Source organism: Ahaetulla prasina, chromosome 6 (assembly GCF_028640845.1).
Source record: "Ahaetulla prasina isolate Xishuangbanna chromosome 6, ASM2864084v1, whole genome shotgun sequence".
Classification (NCBI taxonomy): Eukaryota; Metazoa; Chordata; class Lepidosauria; order Squamata; family Colubridae; genus Ahaetulla; species Ahaetulla prasina.
The window spans coordinates 24363635-24377824 of record NC_080544.1 but is presented as its reverse complement, the minus strand read 5'-3'; the positions used below and the strand labels follow the sequence as shown (position 1 = coordinate 24377824).

General features: G+C 40.7%; 1 protein-coding gene across 1 annotated transcript in view; it reads left to right on the top strand.

Moving 5' to 3' along the window:
• Positions 1 to 13473, top strand: part of ADAMTS14 (ADAM metallopeptidase with thrombospondin type 1 motif 14) — a 104551-nt gene extending 91078 nt beyond the window's left edge. The window contains exons 19-22 of the mRNA XM_058189234.1: positions 3477 to 3684; positions 5681 to 5810; positions 7991 to 8101; positions 11548 to 13473. Of these exons, the coding sequence (XP_058045217.1) occupies positions 3477 to 3684; positions 5681 to 5810; positions 7991 to 8101; positions 11548 to 12161 (1063 nt within the window). The 3' untranslated portion in view covers positions 12162 to 13473. The remainder of the gene's footprint in view (positions 1 to 3476; positions 3685 to 5680; positions 5811 to 7990; positions 8102 to 11547) is intronic.
• Positions 13474 to 14190: the final 717 nt, after the last annotated feature.

The following is a 14190-nucleotide window of genomic DNA, read 5'->3' as shown; positions in this document are numbered from 1 at the left end:
TGAAATGCCTTTATCCTTCTGTGATCTTACAGGAATACAATATGCCAAGTATGGATGCCGGAAGAAGAATGATAACCGAATGTTACACCGGAACTTCTGTGGCAATGGAAAGAAACCGAAGCCAATCCGCAGAAGGTGTAACTTGCAAGAGTGCTCTCAACCGATGTGAGTGCTGTTTTCTTTTTTTTTTTAACAGTTTATTTATATATTTTCACATTACATACATACGTAAGTGCTTAATGAACAGTGTATTGTCTGGATCTGTTTATTTTTATACAATAATACTCTTCCCACTCCTGATTTCTATCTCTGCTATCCAACCATTTATAAAACAAGTCCCATGTCCGAAAATACACTGTCTTCTTTTTCTTTTCTTTTTAATGTCAGTCTATTCATTTCTGCACCATCTAATTTTTTTTTAAATTACATCGTCTTCTCTGGGCATTTCCTCATTTTTCCAATGTTGTGCATACACAATTCTTGCTGCTGTCCAAGCACGTAATATTAAATATACAGTAGTGGCCAGAATTAACCTTTTGGGAAAAGTGTATTTTTGAGGTTTGATGGCTAATAACACCACTTTTGGGGGGAGTTTTAAGATAATCCTATTCCACTGTTGGAATGGCCTGGGAATAGCCCAGACCTTAACCCAATTGAAAATCTATGGAGTTGAATAAAGAAACTTATTAGTCAGAAGTGATCCAGCAATAAAACCCAGTTAATAGAAGCAATCATTCAATCTTGGTTTCACATTAGAACAGCTGCAGAACTAAAAGACTTGGTTCACTCCATGTAAAGATGTTGTAAGGCCATAATTCACGCTAAAGATTACCCAACTAAGTATTAATTGACATGATGATAATTTTTGTATATCTCATTTTTTCTATGGTGATAATTTTTGTATATCTCGTTTTTTTCTACGTGTTTCACTTTTCTTCTTTATACTATAACTGCTATTCTAATAGCAAATCCTTCATAAAAGTTGCATTACATTCTTGATTAAATTATCTTTCCATTGATATATAATTTTATGGTACTACTCCCCAAAAAAGTGGTGTTGTTAGCTAGTTTTAGAAAATACACTTTTCCTAAACAGTTTTCACAATTTTGGCCACTACTGTAGGTTCCCTTTATCATACTTTTCAGGTATTATGCCTAGCAAAAATATTTCTGGCTTATAATCTATGTCAGTGCTGCTTTCATTAACGTACAGGTGGTCCTCGATTTACAACCCTCCATTTAGTGATCGTCCAAAGTTAAAACAGCACTGAAAAAAAGGGATTTATGACACTTAACGACTGTCCCTACGGTCACGTGACAAAATTTAGGGACATGGCAACTGGCGTGTATTTAGTAAACTTGCAGCATGATGGAGCCATGCGGTCACCATCTGTAACCTTCCCAGCAAAGTCAATAGGGGAAGCCAGATTCGCTTAAAAACTGCATGGTTCACTTAATGACTGCAGTGATTTGCTTAACAACTGTGGCTAAAAGGTTATAAAATGGGGCAAAACTCAATTGACCTTCTTGATTAGCAAATTGTGGTCGTAAGTTGAGGACTACCTGTATTGCTACAGAACTTGTGTGTTACAATTGGTGAACCACTATTGTCCATTCGTATCAGTCATTTCTTTATTCACCTAAATGATATAACAAGCTTAACTTGCAAGCTTACATAAACATGTATAAGTTACATTTCTGGAAGATTTGTGAAAAATCTTGGATGCCAGGCCCATTGAGAGAGAGAGAAATAAATCTGTGGGTTTTTTATTTTATTTTATTGTATAAATATTAGGACATTTTAAATTACTGGACAAATTAAATTACTGACAAATTAATCTTTATATGTATTATAACAAAACATATTTTCAATGGACAATTTCCTTCCCCCTGGTTCGCAGGCTTAAAATATTTTGGTAAGACATTGTATGACAAAATTGCAAATTAGCAAATCTTGAATACCAAGAAAAATGTAGTAGTTGTGAATATTAAGAGCGAGTACCCATGCAGCTATAATTTTTTGTAAAAAAAAAAAGTTATTACCAGACCAGCTTTTTTGTTGAAAATAAAGGATTATTTTCTGGTTACCCTTACTTATTGCTGAAAATCAAATCATTGTTTCCTAAATTCAGTGAGGTTAAATAGAGGTCTGTTTAAGCAGTTCCTTGTTGACTGGGAAATTCTAAGGGTTGAAGAACATCTTAAAGACATTGAGGTTGAAAAACACTGGTCTAGATTATATGAGCTCTCAAATACAATCTGAAAAACAGTCCTCAATTTATGACCGCAATTGAGCCCAAAATTTCTGCTGTTACGTGAGACATTTGTTAAGTGAGTTTCACTCTAGTTTGCAAGCTTTGTTGCCATAGTTAAGTGAATCACTGCACTTTATAAGTAGCAATGTAACTGTTAAGTAAATCTGTCTTCCTCATTGACTTTGCACATCAGAAGATCACAAAAGGTGATCACATGACCTTGGGACAGAGCAAGGGTCGTAAGTATGAATCAGTATTGCCAAGCATCTGAATTTTGATCACATGAGCACAGGGATGCCACAAAGGTCGTAAATGTGAAAAACGGTCATAAGTCACTTTTTTCAGTGCCATTGTAACTTTGAACCAGGGGTGAAATTCAGCCGGTTCTATCCAGCTCGGGCGAACCGGTAGCGGCGGTAGGCTCCACCCACACACGCGGACGTCATGACGGCGCTTTTTTGCGATGATTTTAAGCCTCTGCGCATGCGCAGAAGGCTCTTTACATGTGCAGATGACAGCACAAGTGAGCGAAGCGCATGTGTTGTGCACACATTTGCAAACCGGTAGGGAAGGTAAGTGAGTTTCACCCCTGGTTTGAGCGGTCACTAAATGAACTGTTGTAAGTCAACATTGGTCAGAAAGCATTAGGACAGCGATTCTCAACCTGTGAGTCACGACCCCATTGGGGGTTGAATGACGATTTGCCAGGGGTCACCTAAAACCATCGGAAATATGGGAAGTATACTTGTGAGTCGAAGAATCGCGCTCCAATGGTTGACTCCACAAGCCAGCTGCAGGCTCTTCAAATCGCTAGCCGAATTCGGCTTCAGGCGCGATGAATTAAAAAAGAGAGAAATCTTTGCTCTGATGTCTCCCTCTCAAGCCAGCTGCAATCACTCCCAATCGCTAGCCTAATCTGGCTTCAGGCGCAATAAACTTAATAGGGGAGGAGTCTCCGCTTTAATGCCTCCGTCCTCAAGGCAATCGCAAGCAGTTCAGATCGCTAGCCAATACGGCTTCAGGTGCGATAAATTCAAAAAAACAGTTTGCCGCTTTTTTCCCCCTTCTGCGGCTGCTGAGGCGCGCTGAGATCGGTTGGGGTCGCCACATCGTGGGGAATTGTATTAAAGGGGTCGCAGCACTATAAAGGTTGAGAACCAGTGCATTAGGACATTAATTGTTAGGACTTCACAGTCCTGTTCTTTGCTGTTCTCTTGGCAGCTGGGGAACTGAGCAGTGGGGTGCTTGCAGTAAATCCTGTGGCAAACTTGGGGTCCAGGCCAGAGTGGTGCAGTGCATACAACAGCTACAGAATGGTACCAACCGGACCATGCATTCAAAGTACTGCGCAGGAGAAAAACCAGATACTCGGAGGCCTTGCAGCCGCATCCCGTGTCCTGCCCAATGGAGGACAGGGGCTTGGTCTCAGGTAAGATACCCGTCACATGTGTTCCCATCACTGCCTTAACAGCTTATGGAGGTACTGGATCTGGCGTCTCTTCGTTCCGCAGGTACTCATGAAATGGAGACGAAAAAGAGGCTTTGTTTTTAATCATCTCAAAACATCCTGTCCCAAAATTTGGAGGTGGCTTTGTTTCCCCAAAACAAAATGCAAAATGTTTTTGACTGTTTTGGACCTAGGAAACATAGGAACAGAGGTTATAGGTGAGCCATGTTAGTATATGATGATAAAATAAGAAATCAGGAGTCTAGTAGTTTATTATCTAACTAAAAATACTATTATTATTTTTTTATAATTTACAAAAGAAGGAAAACAATAAGATATACTGATAGTTATAATGATCCATAATAATAATGATAATAATAATAATGACTGCACAAGTCAAAAAGAGGGCTGTGAAAATATCTACAGAGTACAGACCCCTCACATCCTGGACATAAATTGTTTCAACTTCTACCCTCAAAACGATGTTATAGGGCACTGCACACCAGAACAACTAGACACAAAGACAGTTTTTTCCCGAATGCTATCACTCTGCGAAACAAATAATTCCCTCAACACTGTCAAACTATTTACTAAGGCTGTATTACTATTCTTCTCATCCTTACTAGTACCTATCTCTTCCCACTTATGGCTATATCCATGTTGCTTGTATCTTTACAACATATTGTTTTTATTGTTTCCTAGTATGATTTGATTGTTTATAAGTATCCTATGACTATCACTAAGTATTGTATCTTATGATTCTTGACAAATATATTTTATTTTTTCTTTATGTACACTGAGAGCATATGCACCAAGGATAAATTCCTTGTGTGTCCGTTCACATTGGCCAATAAAGAATTCTATTCTATTCTATTCTATTCTATTCTATTCTATTCTATTCTATTCTATTCTATTCTATAATACATGTAATAATTACAACCATATTTATGATCATATTAATTGTACTAGCATGCTAAAAATTATAAACAACATTCATATTTTACTTACATATAACAATAATCTTTCATCTAATTTCTGCCTCTTATCTTTAACCAGTGATAAAACCTATTCCACGTTGAATAGTACTCTCTATCTCCTTTATCTTTTATTTTCAATGTCAATCTATCCATCTCTGCACAGTCCAATATTTTCCGAATTATGTTTTCATCTGGTGGCGTGTTCTCATTTTTTCAATATTGTATATCAATTTACACACACACACACACACACACAAACACACAATCTTTTATGAGTTGCAACCTACTTTATGAGATGCCTTTGGTGCTGTTTAATAAAATTTGTTAATTGGGTCAGGAAATGCTGCCTGCTCCCTTCTTTTCACTCTATAACCAAAAGAACTAATGAGGTAGCAGTTCCTAAAATCCAATTTACAAATAATAATAATAATAATAAAGGCAAAAGAACAAAAATTGATATTTTTTTGATGGTGGGGAAACTTTTGCTATATCGTCTTGTGTTGTCTTTCTCAAATTCAGCAACAAATATATCCTCCTCCTGCCCTGGGGATAGACTGATTGAAAATAAAGAGAGATTAGTAGGCTGGCTCTTCTTTCACCCTCTTCTTTTTAAAAAAGATCCCAATCTCTCATTTTTTAATCACTTGCTATTTCCAGAGGCAGAAGATGTTCTGCAGAATATGAATTCCAGTCAGGCCATTCAATACAAATGCGGTCTTCTTCAAAAAAAGGCTTTGATGTACTGTACTTTTCTGAGTGTAAGATGTACTTCCCCCCACCTAAAAATGGGTTGAAATGTTGGTGCTTCTTATACACCAAATACAGCCAAAACCCTGCCCCGCGCGTCCCGTTTTTGCCAAAAACAGGTCCATTTTTTGCAAAAACGGGGTGCGCAGAGTTTTTGGGAAGCCTGCAGAGTCCTCCTGGGGGCTGGGGAGATCTACAAACTTTCCTTCTTTCCACTTCCTTGATCGACTTCTGTTTTTCTTCTCCTACTGCAGTGCTCAGTAAGCTGCGGAGAAGGCATTCGGCAACGCCAAGTGGTTTGCAAGTCCAACGACAATGCCATTGGTCAGTGTGACAGTGAGAAGCCAGCGGCTTTCCAAGTTTGCCAACTGGAGGAATGCCCAGGTGAGAGAACCTGGAATTGTGCAAGGAATTAAATAACAGTGTCTGTACATATGTAATGAAATTAAATAGCTCCGTTGTTGGAAACAAAACAAACCCAGAATATCAGAATGCCAATGTGAATGGCTCGATGCTTGCATAGACCTAACAATATATGTTTATATTTCTCTATGGCTTTTTTGCTCTCTATTTGGGAGTTCATAGTTAAGGCTTTCAGGGACAACATGTCGACTTGATGGGAAGAACAAACTTCCTTTTAGAGAAAGGAAGTGGGGGAAGATAGAAATCTTCTCATGGAAATATCTGGGGTGGGGAAACTAGTTAGCCTATCAGGAAGTGAGGAAAAAAAATTGTTGTTTGTTCTCAGCAAACGTGGGGCAAAAGAGGGAATTTCTACACACACAACTAGTGGTGAAATTCAGCCAGTTCTATCCGGATCGCACGATCTGGTAGCGCTGGTTGCGGGAGACTCTGCCCATCCACCCGGATGTCATCACGTCCCATTTTTGACCCTCTGTCCATGCATAGAGGAGGCACGCAGGCACATTTGCAAACCAGTAGTGAAGGTAAGTGAATACCACCCATCACACACACACACACACACACACACCCCATTACAAATAACAGAATAACAGAGTTGAAAGGTCTTCTAGTCCAACCCCTGCTCAGGGAGGGAAGCCCATACCATTTCAGACAAGTGGTTGTCCAATCTCTTCTTAAAAACCTCCAGTGTTGGAGCCCCCACAACTTCTGGAGGCAAGTCGTTCCACTGATTAATTGTTCTAACTGTCAGGATGTTTCTCCCTAGTTCTACGTTGCTTCTCTCCTTGATTAGTTTCCACCCATGACTTCTTGTCCTGCCTTCTGATGTTTTGGAAAACAGGTTGACCCCTTCATCTTTTGTGGCAGGCCCTCATATATTGGAACACTGCTATCAAGTCAGCCTTAGTTCTTCTCTTCATCAGACTAGACATACCCATTCCCTGCAGCCATTTTTCCCATGCTTTTTAGCCTCCAATTATAATGAGAGTTACAAAGGCAGAAAACAATTTTTGGGCACCATCTATGGGAAGGTATGTCTGGGGGAGGGAGAAAATTGTGAAAGAAGTGTGGCGCTATTGTACGTTCCATCCATTTTATACATTAATTGTGCATTGCATATATATTTGAAAGGGGTTTGATGATGCGACCCTTTTATTACGTTAATGAAAGCGGCGGATTCTGCAGATGCCTCCATCCTGAATACATGATGACAGTATCGTCCCCCAACTTTTTGGGTGCCAGGGACTGGTTCCACGGAGGGAGGTTTTTCCCTGAAACAGAGGGGTGCTTTTGTGTGCTGCCTGGATCCTGCATGTGCGCAGATGGGGCTTTGCTCACTTGTGCGGTCCAGTTTCTGGCAAGCCACAGACTGCAACCGGTCTACAGCTCAGCGGTTGGGGACCCATGGTTTAAAGTAGGGGTCTCCAACCTTGGCAACTTTAAGACTTGAACTCCCAGAATTCCCAGAATTCTGGGAGTTGAAGTCCACAAGTCTTAAACTTGCTTTGCTGGCTGAGGAATTCTGGGAGTTGAAGTCCACAAGTCTTAAACTTGCTTTGCTGGCTGAGGAATTCTGGGAGTTGAAGTCCACAAGTCTTAAAGTTGCCAAGGTTGGAGACCCCTGCTTTAAAAGAACCAAGTACATATAGTCCTTGAATTATGATCACATCTGGGACTGGAATTTCAGCCACTGAGCAATGCAGTCATTAAGCAAGTCATCAATGACCAGACCTAGTTTTATGATCATTTTCGCCATGGTCATTAAGTGAATCGTCACAACCATTAGTCAAACCTGGTTTTCCCAACTGAGATTGCTTGTCAGAAGTTGACTGACCATAGGATGCTGCAACCAGTTGTAAATGCAAGCCAACATTAATTGTGATCATGTATCCATGGTGTTGGTTCAACAGTCCTTAACTTTGAGCATGGGTCATAAAATCATTTTTTCTGACGCTGTTGTAACTTTGAACCGTCATTAAGCAAATGGTCATAAATTGAGGACTATCTGTACACCTGTTTGGGATTATCTTCAGAAGGCTTATACCATCTCACCATAAATGGAAGGTTATTCTGTGGGAAAGGTTTAGTGAACCGTCTACTTTCAAGCTGAGATCCCAGATGTGTTTTTTTACTTCTTTCAGGAAGGCCACCAAATGTCACCGCAAATGCAAACACCAGCAATCACGTGACTCCACAGGTTCAGTGGGTTTCAGAGGAGACTGTCAAACATCCTGTTAGCAAGGTATCATCCAGTAAGTACAGACTTTCGTATTCTGAATCAGCTTCTCTCAACTCCCTTTGATTGTATCCAATTTGTATAGTTATTACATGCTTATACCTATATATACTGTTGTGACAAAATAAATAAATAAATAAATCTCTTCTATTCTGTTGTGACCCAGGCCCAAGTAGGTAATAGAAAACCCTGTCAGTGTAAAAACAAACAAACTTTATTCGAACAGCTGAGAATTACTTCATTCTCAGCGTAGTTCAACTAAATTAAAGCAAATTCCTCCCAACATAAATTCCTCAGTCCTATCACCAACCTTGGTCCAATTAGGCAAACTGCCAAAGGCCTTTCTTGGCAAATGTTTAGAAGACACTGATACAAAAATAAATGCAAGAAGATGAAGCTTCCAACATTGTTTTCCGGCAAAGCCCAAACGCCGTTGCCGGTCTTTTTTAAGCCTTATGGGAGGGGCCAATCATCTCTTGGCCCTACACCCGAGTCGTCCTCTTTGCTTGAGCTGCTCTTGCCTTCTAGCAGCTCTTCTTATGCGTGCATTAGGAACAGGCTCTTCCTGTTCCTCTGCCTCACTACTGGCTCTGGAGTCCTCACCTCACTCCCCAAAGGCCCTGGCCCCTCCTCGGCCTCTGATGCAGAGCCCTCATCTGGGCCTTTCCCAGCTTCCAGGACTGGCCTACACTGTTCCTCAGCCTCATCACTGTCCGACTCCTTTGCCAGCTCCGCAGGCTGCTGGCAGACCACAACATATTCTCTTCAGCACAAGAAGATTCAGTTCAGGAAACCTTAGCATTACCATTCAGGCTGTGACAGCTTTACCATAATTTCCTGTACATACGATATGTAAAACGCTAAAATAGAAGTAGGTTTTACTCAGAACAAGGTGAATCTATTCCCAAAATACATTTGGGGCTCCTTGTCATGTGTCTGCTCCCTTTTGGAAAACTGCCTTCTTGGAGATGCATTATCCCAAACATCTTCTGGAATACTTAGAAGATGGGATGCTCTCCATCTCATTGTGTAAGTGAATGAATACATTTACTAAAAAGATACTAAACCCTTTTTTTTCTTAAACAATCGCTTGCTAAACCACCAAACGTAATTGGGTTTGCTAGCTATCTAAGTGTGCAGGTGAATGAAGCACATTAAGTTAAGTTGGTGGCTCCCTAGGTGGCTCAGTGGCTAAGACGCTGAGCTTGTCGATCAGAAATTTGGCTAGAAGTAGGAGTTATTAACAAGGAGAAAGAAAATGAAAAGAGACAGAATTAGACAAAAGAGGAGCCACAAAACTAGAAAGATGTTCCTCAGCATCTTTTCTGTTCTTCTCGTATTCTTCTCTTCTTGGCCTTCAACATAACATTCTAACCTGCTGAGCTACTCATAAATTTAATGCCATTAAAGTGATTTGTTCTTGTCTTCCATACGCAGTGAAGGATAGTGTGTTCTTTTTTTCTGAACAGGCATCGGTTTAAATTGAACGTCTTATGTCGCAAACTTCATTTTAAGAAGTGTTTACCATGAGAAACAGAAAATACCCCACTTCTAAAGTCTATATATCATTAGAGCAAGGTTTTTGATGTTGGAATTGACAGTTTCTTCAGAGCAGAAGGCGATGGGAATGCTCATTAGTCATTTACGACTCCTGATGGAAATCGTCAGTAACATGGATCATGTCACAAATACCACTGACATCCTGAATTTCTGATAATCCTGTTTAGTTTACTTCACTCCCTTGAAGCAGTGATGGGTTTCAAAAAATTTTACTACCAGTTCTGTGGGTGTGGCTTGGTAGGCATGGCGTGGTTTGGGTATGAGCTTGGTGGGTGTGGCAGGGGAAGGATACTGTAAAATCTCCATTCCCTCCCCAATCCTGGGGAAGTATACTGTAAAATCCCCATTTCCTCCCAATCAGCTGGGACTTGGGAGGCAGAGAATAGATGGGGGCAGGGCCAGTCAGAGGTGGTATTTATTCGGTTCTCTGAACTACTTAAAATTTCCGCTACCAGTTCTCCAGAACTGGTCAAAACCTGCTGAAACCCAACTCTGCCTTGAAGGTTATTATGTAGTACTAGAAAATCTGTGGCTTCTCTTTTGTTTAATTCCGTCTCTTTTCTTTTTCTTTCTCCTTGTTAATAACTCCTACTTCTAGCCGGGTTCTTATCTATTTATGTATGCGTCTGTGCTATTCTTTCATTATTGCAGGAATGATGTAGATACGGTTGATTTCATTCGGATGTACTTGCATATAACAGGACGATGTATTTGCATAATATTGTGGCATGAAGATTTGTAATTTTTCCCGACAATGATTGTACAACCCAGAACGTTCATTAGCTATATTTGAGACGGTTACAGGTACTCCTCAACTTATAATCACAATTGAGCCCAAATTTTCTCATTGATAAATGAGACACTTGTTAAGTGAGTTTTGCTCCATTTTATGATTTTTCTTGCCACAGTTAAGTTGGTAACATGGTTGTTAGGTGAACCTGGTTTGTCCTGTTGACTTTGCTCATCAGGAGGTTGCAAAAGGTGATCATGTGACCCCGGGACACTGCAACTATCATAAATACGTGTCAGATACCAAGCATCTGGATTTTGATCACAGGGCCATGCTGCAATTGTCCGTAAGTGTGAAACACAGCCATAAGCCACATCATTCAGTGTTGTTTAGACTGTCATAAATAAATGATTGTAAGTCAAGGACTACCTGTATTGTTTTTTGTTTTTTTTTAACCCTTCCAACTCTGGGCATTTGGCAGCAGAGGGTATGCCTGAGCAAAGGGTATTTTCACTCCACTTCAGGAAACCATTTTTTGTCACTTTATAATTTTATATATATGATATATGATATAATTTTATATATATGATATATGATATATTTTATAAATACCAATGCAAGATGAAGTTATTAAGAAAATAATGGAATGTGCTGAAATGAGCAAATTGACATTTGAAATTAGAGAACAGGAAGATAAACAATATTATAAGATATGGGACTTATTTTATCAATGGTTAGGAAAAAAAATATGGTAACGAAGTTTGGTAGAGATCTTTATAATACAAGAATTGTAGAATTATACAAAATATAACATAAAGATGTATTATTATTGGATTGATTTAGGATGAATGAAATGAATGGCACAATATAAATTAACCTAAATTTTAGAATATTTTGTATGAAGTGAGGGAAGAAACAGCCTCAGTTAAATAAATGATTAATGAGGAGAACAGTATTTGGATACCTATTAGATTGATAAAATGAGAAATTAGGTAAACTATAAGCTATGAATATGGTGAAAAAGCACAAAAGACTTGTAACCGACCGACACACTGTTCATATTTGTAATTGAAGATGGTGTTATGTTTTTATTTATGTTCATTTAAAAATTTAAAAAAAATCAAAAAACAAAACAAAACATTTTTTTGTGATTTTTTTCTCTCTCATCACAGAGGCGTCTTGCCTTGGGGACAAGTCTGTATTCTGCCAAATGGAAGTCCTGGCTCGATACTGCTCCATTCCGGGCTACCACAAGCTGTGCTGTGAATCCTGCAGCAAAAAAGTCATCACCACTCAGCCGCCCGGTGTTGACCGCACAGCCCGCGAGACTGAAGTACGGGAGGGAGCTGTCCTTCCCAGCCCTTTTCCACCACTGCCTTTCTTCCCCACGGCTGCAAGTTACCTGCAAAGGATAAAAGCTACTACTTCAAAGGAGGCAGAGGCGGTTCATCCCTTGCCCACCACGATGACCAGTTTAACAGCCCACAGCTTATGTCGGGTGACGACTACCCCCGGGCCCTGTCCTGGCAACACCACCGCAAGAGTTAGAAGATCAGGCCGCCTGTTTTCTCCTCGCCAGCTGACAGCTGGGTGGATTCCTGAGAACCTCCAGATTAACTCAACCTTCCAGCGGTTCCCTTTGATGCTGGACAAAATTTTAGCTGCATCGCAGGGAGGCAGTAGATCCTCCCGTGTACCTTCAGGTGTAGCAGAACGGGGAAGGGACAATGGGGTGTCAGAAGAGCCAGATGCCATTTCCAGGACGTCCTCCTTGACATTGACATGAGCATGGCTATTTTTTTTTTTTTGCTAGAATTTCCTCTCTTTCTGTCTCTCTCTCTGTCTCTCTCTCTCTCTCTCTCTTTCTTTCTCCACAGATTCTTTGGGGCGTTTCTCATTTGAAGGATGCAAAGCAATAGCCCATTCATTTATAATAGCAATGACATTTTTACTCTTTTTTAGCACTTTTCTAAAGGCTTTAAAAGCCAAAGAAAGCCAGAAGCAAAAAGGGTACAACTTCAGCTGCCATTTTTCTTACGATGAGAAGCCAAGAGTCACTGCCTCTAGATTATTTAAGAACATTATCTTCCGAAAGCAGCTTTTTTCTTTAAAGGTGCTAACGATATTTTTCTTTTTTTAAGCAATAAGGGAACAAAAACAAAAGCACCCAAACCCAGGGATCTTGTTTTCTTCCTCCTTGGTTTCTTGCCCGTTTCTGCTGCTATTCCTGTTGTTCTGAAATGGGCTTTTTATTACATAGCTTTAGCCTGAGTGGAACATGAACCTTTGGCAGTTTTAAGCCATACAAGGGAGATCTCATGTGGAGGAGAAAAAATATATGAAGAGAACTAGTTTAAAAAAATAGGAGAGATGTGCATGTACAATTTGGATTAAGTAAGACTCCTAAACCCATAACACATCATCCAATCTGATTGGTTGGAAGTTAAAATCTTTGTTGGAAACCAAGCAGGGAGTATGTATGAATATAATGGTTAACTGGTTGGATCAGATCAAATGACCATTTGTTTTAAACGAAAAGGGTTATCTAGTTGGTCCACCTTATGGAAGCTGATTTTTTTCAAAAAGGCAGCTCACCTCTGTGCTCAACCTTTAGTGGGACATGATGAGTAGTACATTTAAAAGGACAGAGGGGTGGTGGTTTGAGATGGTCACAGGTTGCAGACCCAGTGGAACTAGAAACAGACAGGACGCTGCCCTCCTTGCCTGGAGTTTTCATGGAAGAGTCAGTCCCTCTATTGTAGGATGTTGGCACGTATTTGGCTTGTCCCAACTCTTACCCATTTGGGAAGTTCTGTCGTGTCCCACTCCTCCGCTGACGGCCGGGTCAGGGAAATCCGAATCAGGCGTGCCTCTGCAGCTCTGCCAAAGTCCTAGCAAAGTCCTCAAGGCAGGCAGGAGACCAGAAAGTGACTTCAGCAAGATATGTTCGACTTTGCCTGACTCAGAGAATGCCAGAAAGCAGATCCTTTATATAGGCCATGGGGTGTGGCTCCATGACTCAGCACTCATTAAGGCCTGCCCCTCCCTTCCTTCTGACGCCGCCACCTATCAATTCTTCTGAAGCGAGGGTCACTCCAGTCGGCAGCTGTTGGTAATTGACCTCCCTCAGGCTCACATGCTGTGGGAGAGGGGGAGGGGTCTAGTTGCTCCGTTTGCCTGGGCATGGAGCCGGAGCTAGGGGCTGGAGGCGCTTCTTCCTCCTCAGCCTGTCTGGGCATGGAGCCAGGGCTGGGGCCGGGAGGTGCTTCCTCCTCCTCAGCCTGTCTGGGCATGGAGCCAGGGCTGGGGCCGGGAGGCATACTAGGACATTCCTCAGCGTTCGGAAGCAGATAAGAAGGCCCCGGCTGCGGTGAGAGCGGGCAAGACACAACAAGTTCTTGTTGTCTAATTCAGACAACATCTCTGATTCCAGCACTTCATTTATAGCAGCACTTGGCTAGACAACCACGAGCGATGGCTTTCACAGAAAGGAGGTAGGACAGTAACATGCAATAGACTTTTGCTTCTGAAATAATGTTATAGCGATAAATAGGTTGTATGGAGGATCATTTTTTTATTTTTTTAAATACGTTGGTTTCTTTTGTGTTTCATCGTTCATTTGCTTTGAAAGTATTATTTTACATCGGCATGGTGGTGGTGTTTTAGATTCTGCTGGAGGTGGAAAGTGAGAAGTCCAGTCTTCCTACTTTTAGTACGATATGTGCATCAAGACTTTCAGTATACATTAGATCAGGGATGTCCAACTTTGGCAACGTTAAGATGGGTAGACTTCAAAATCCAGAATTATTATTATT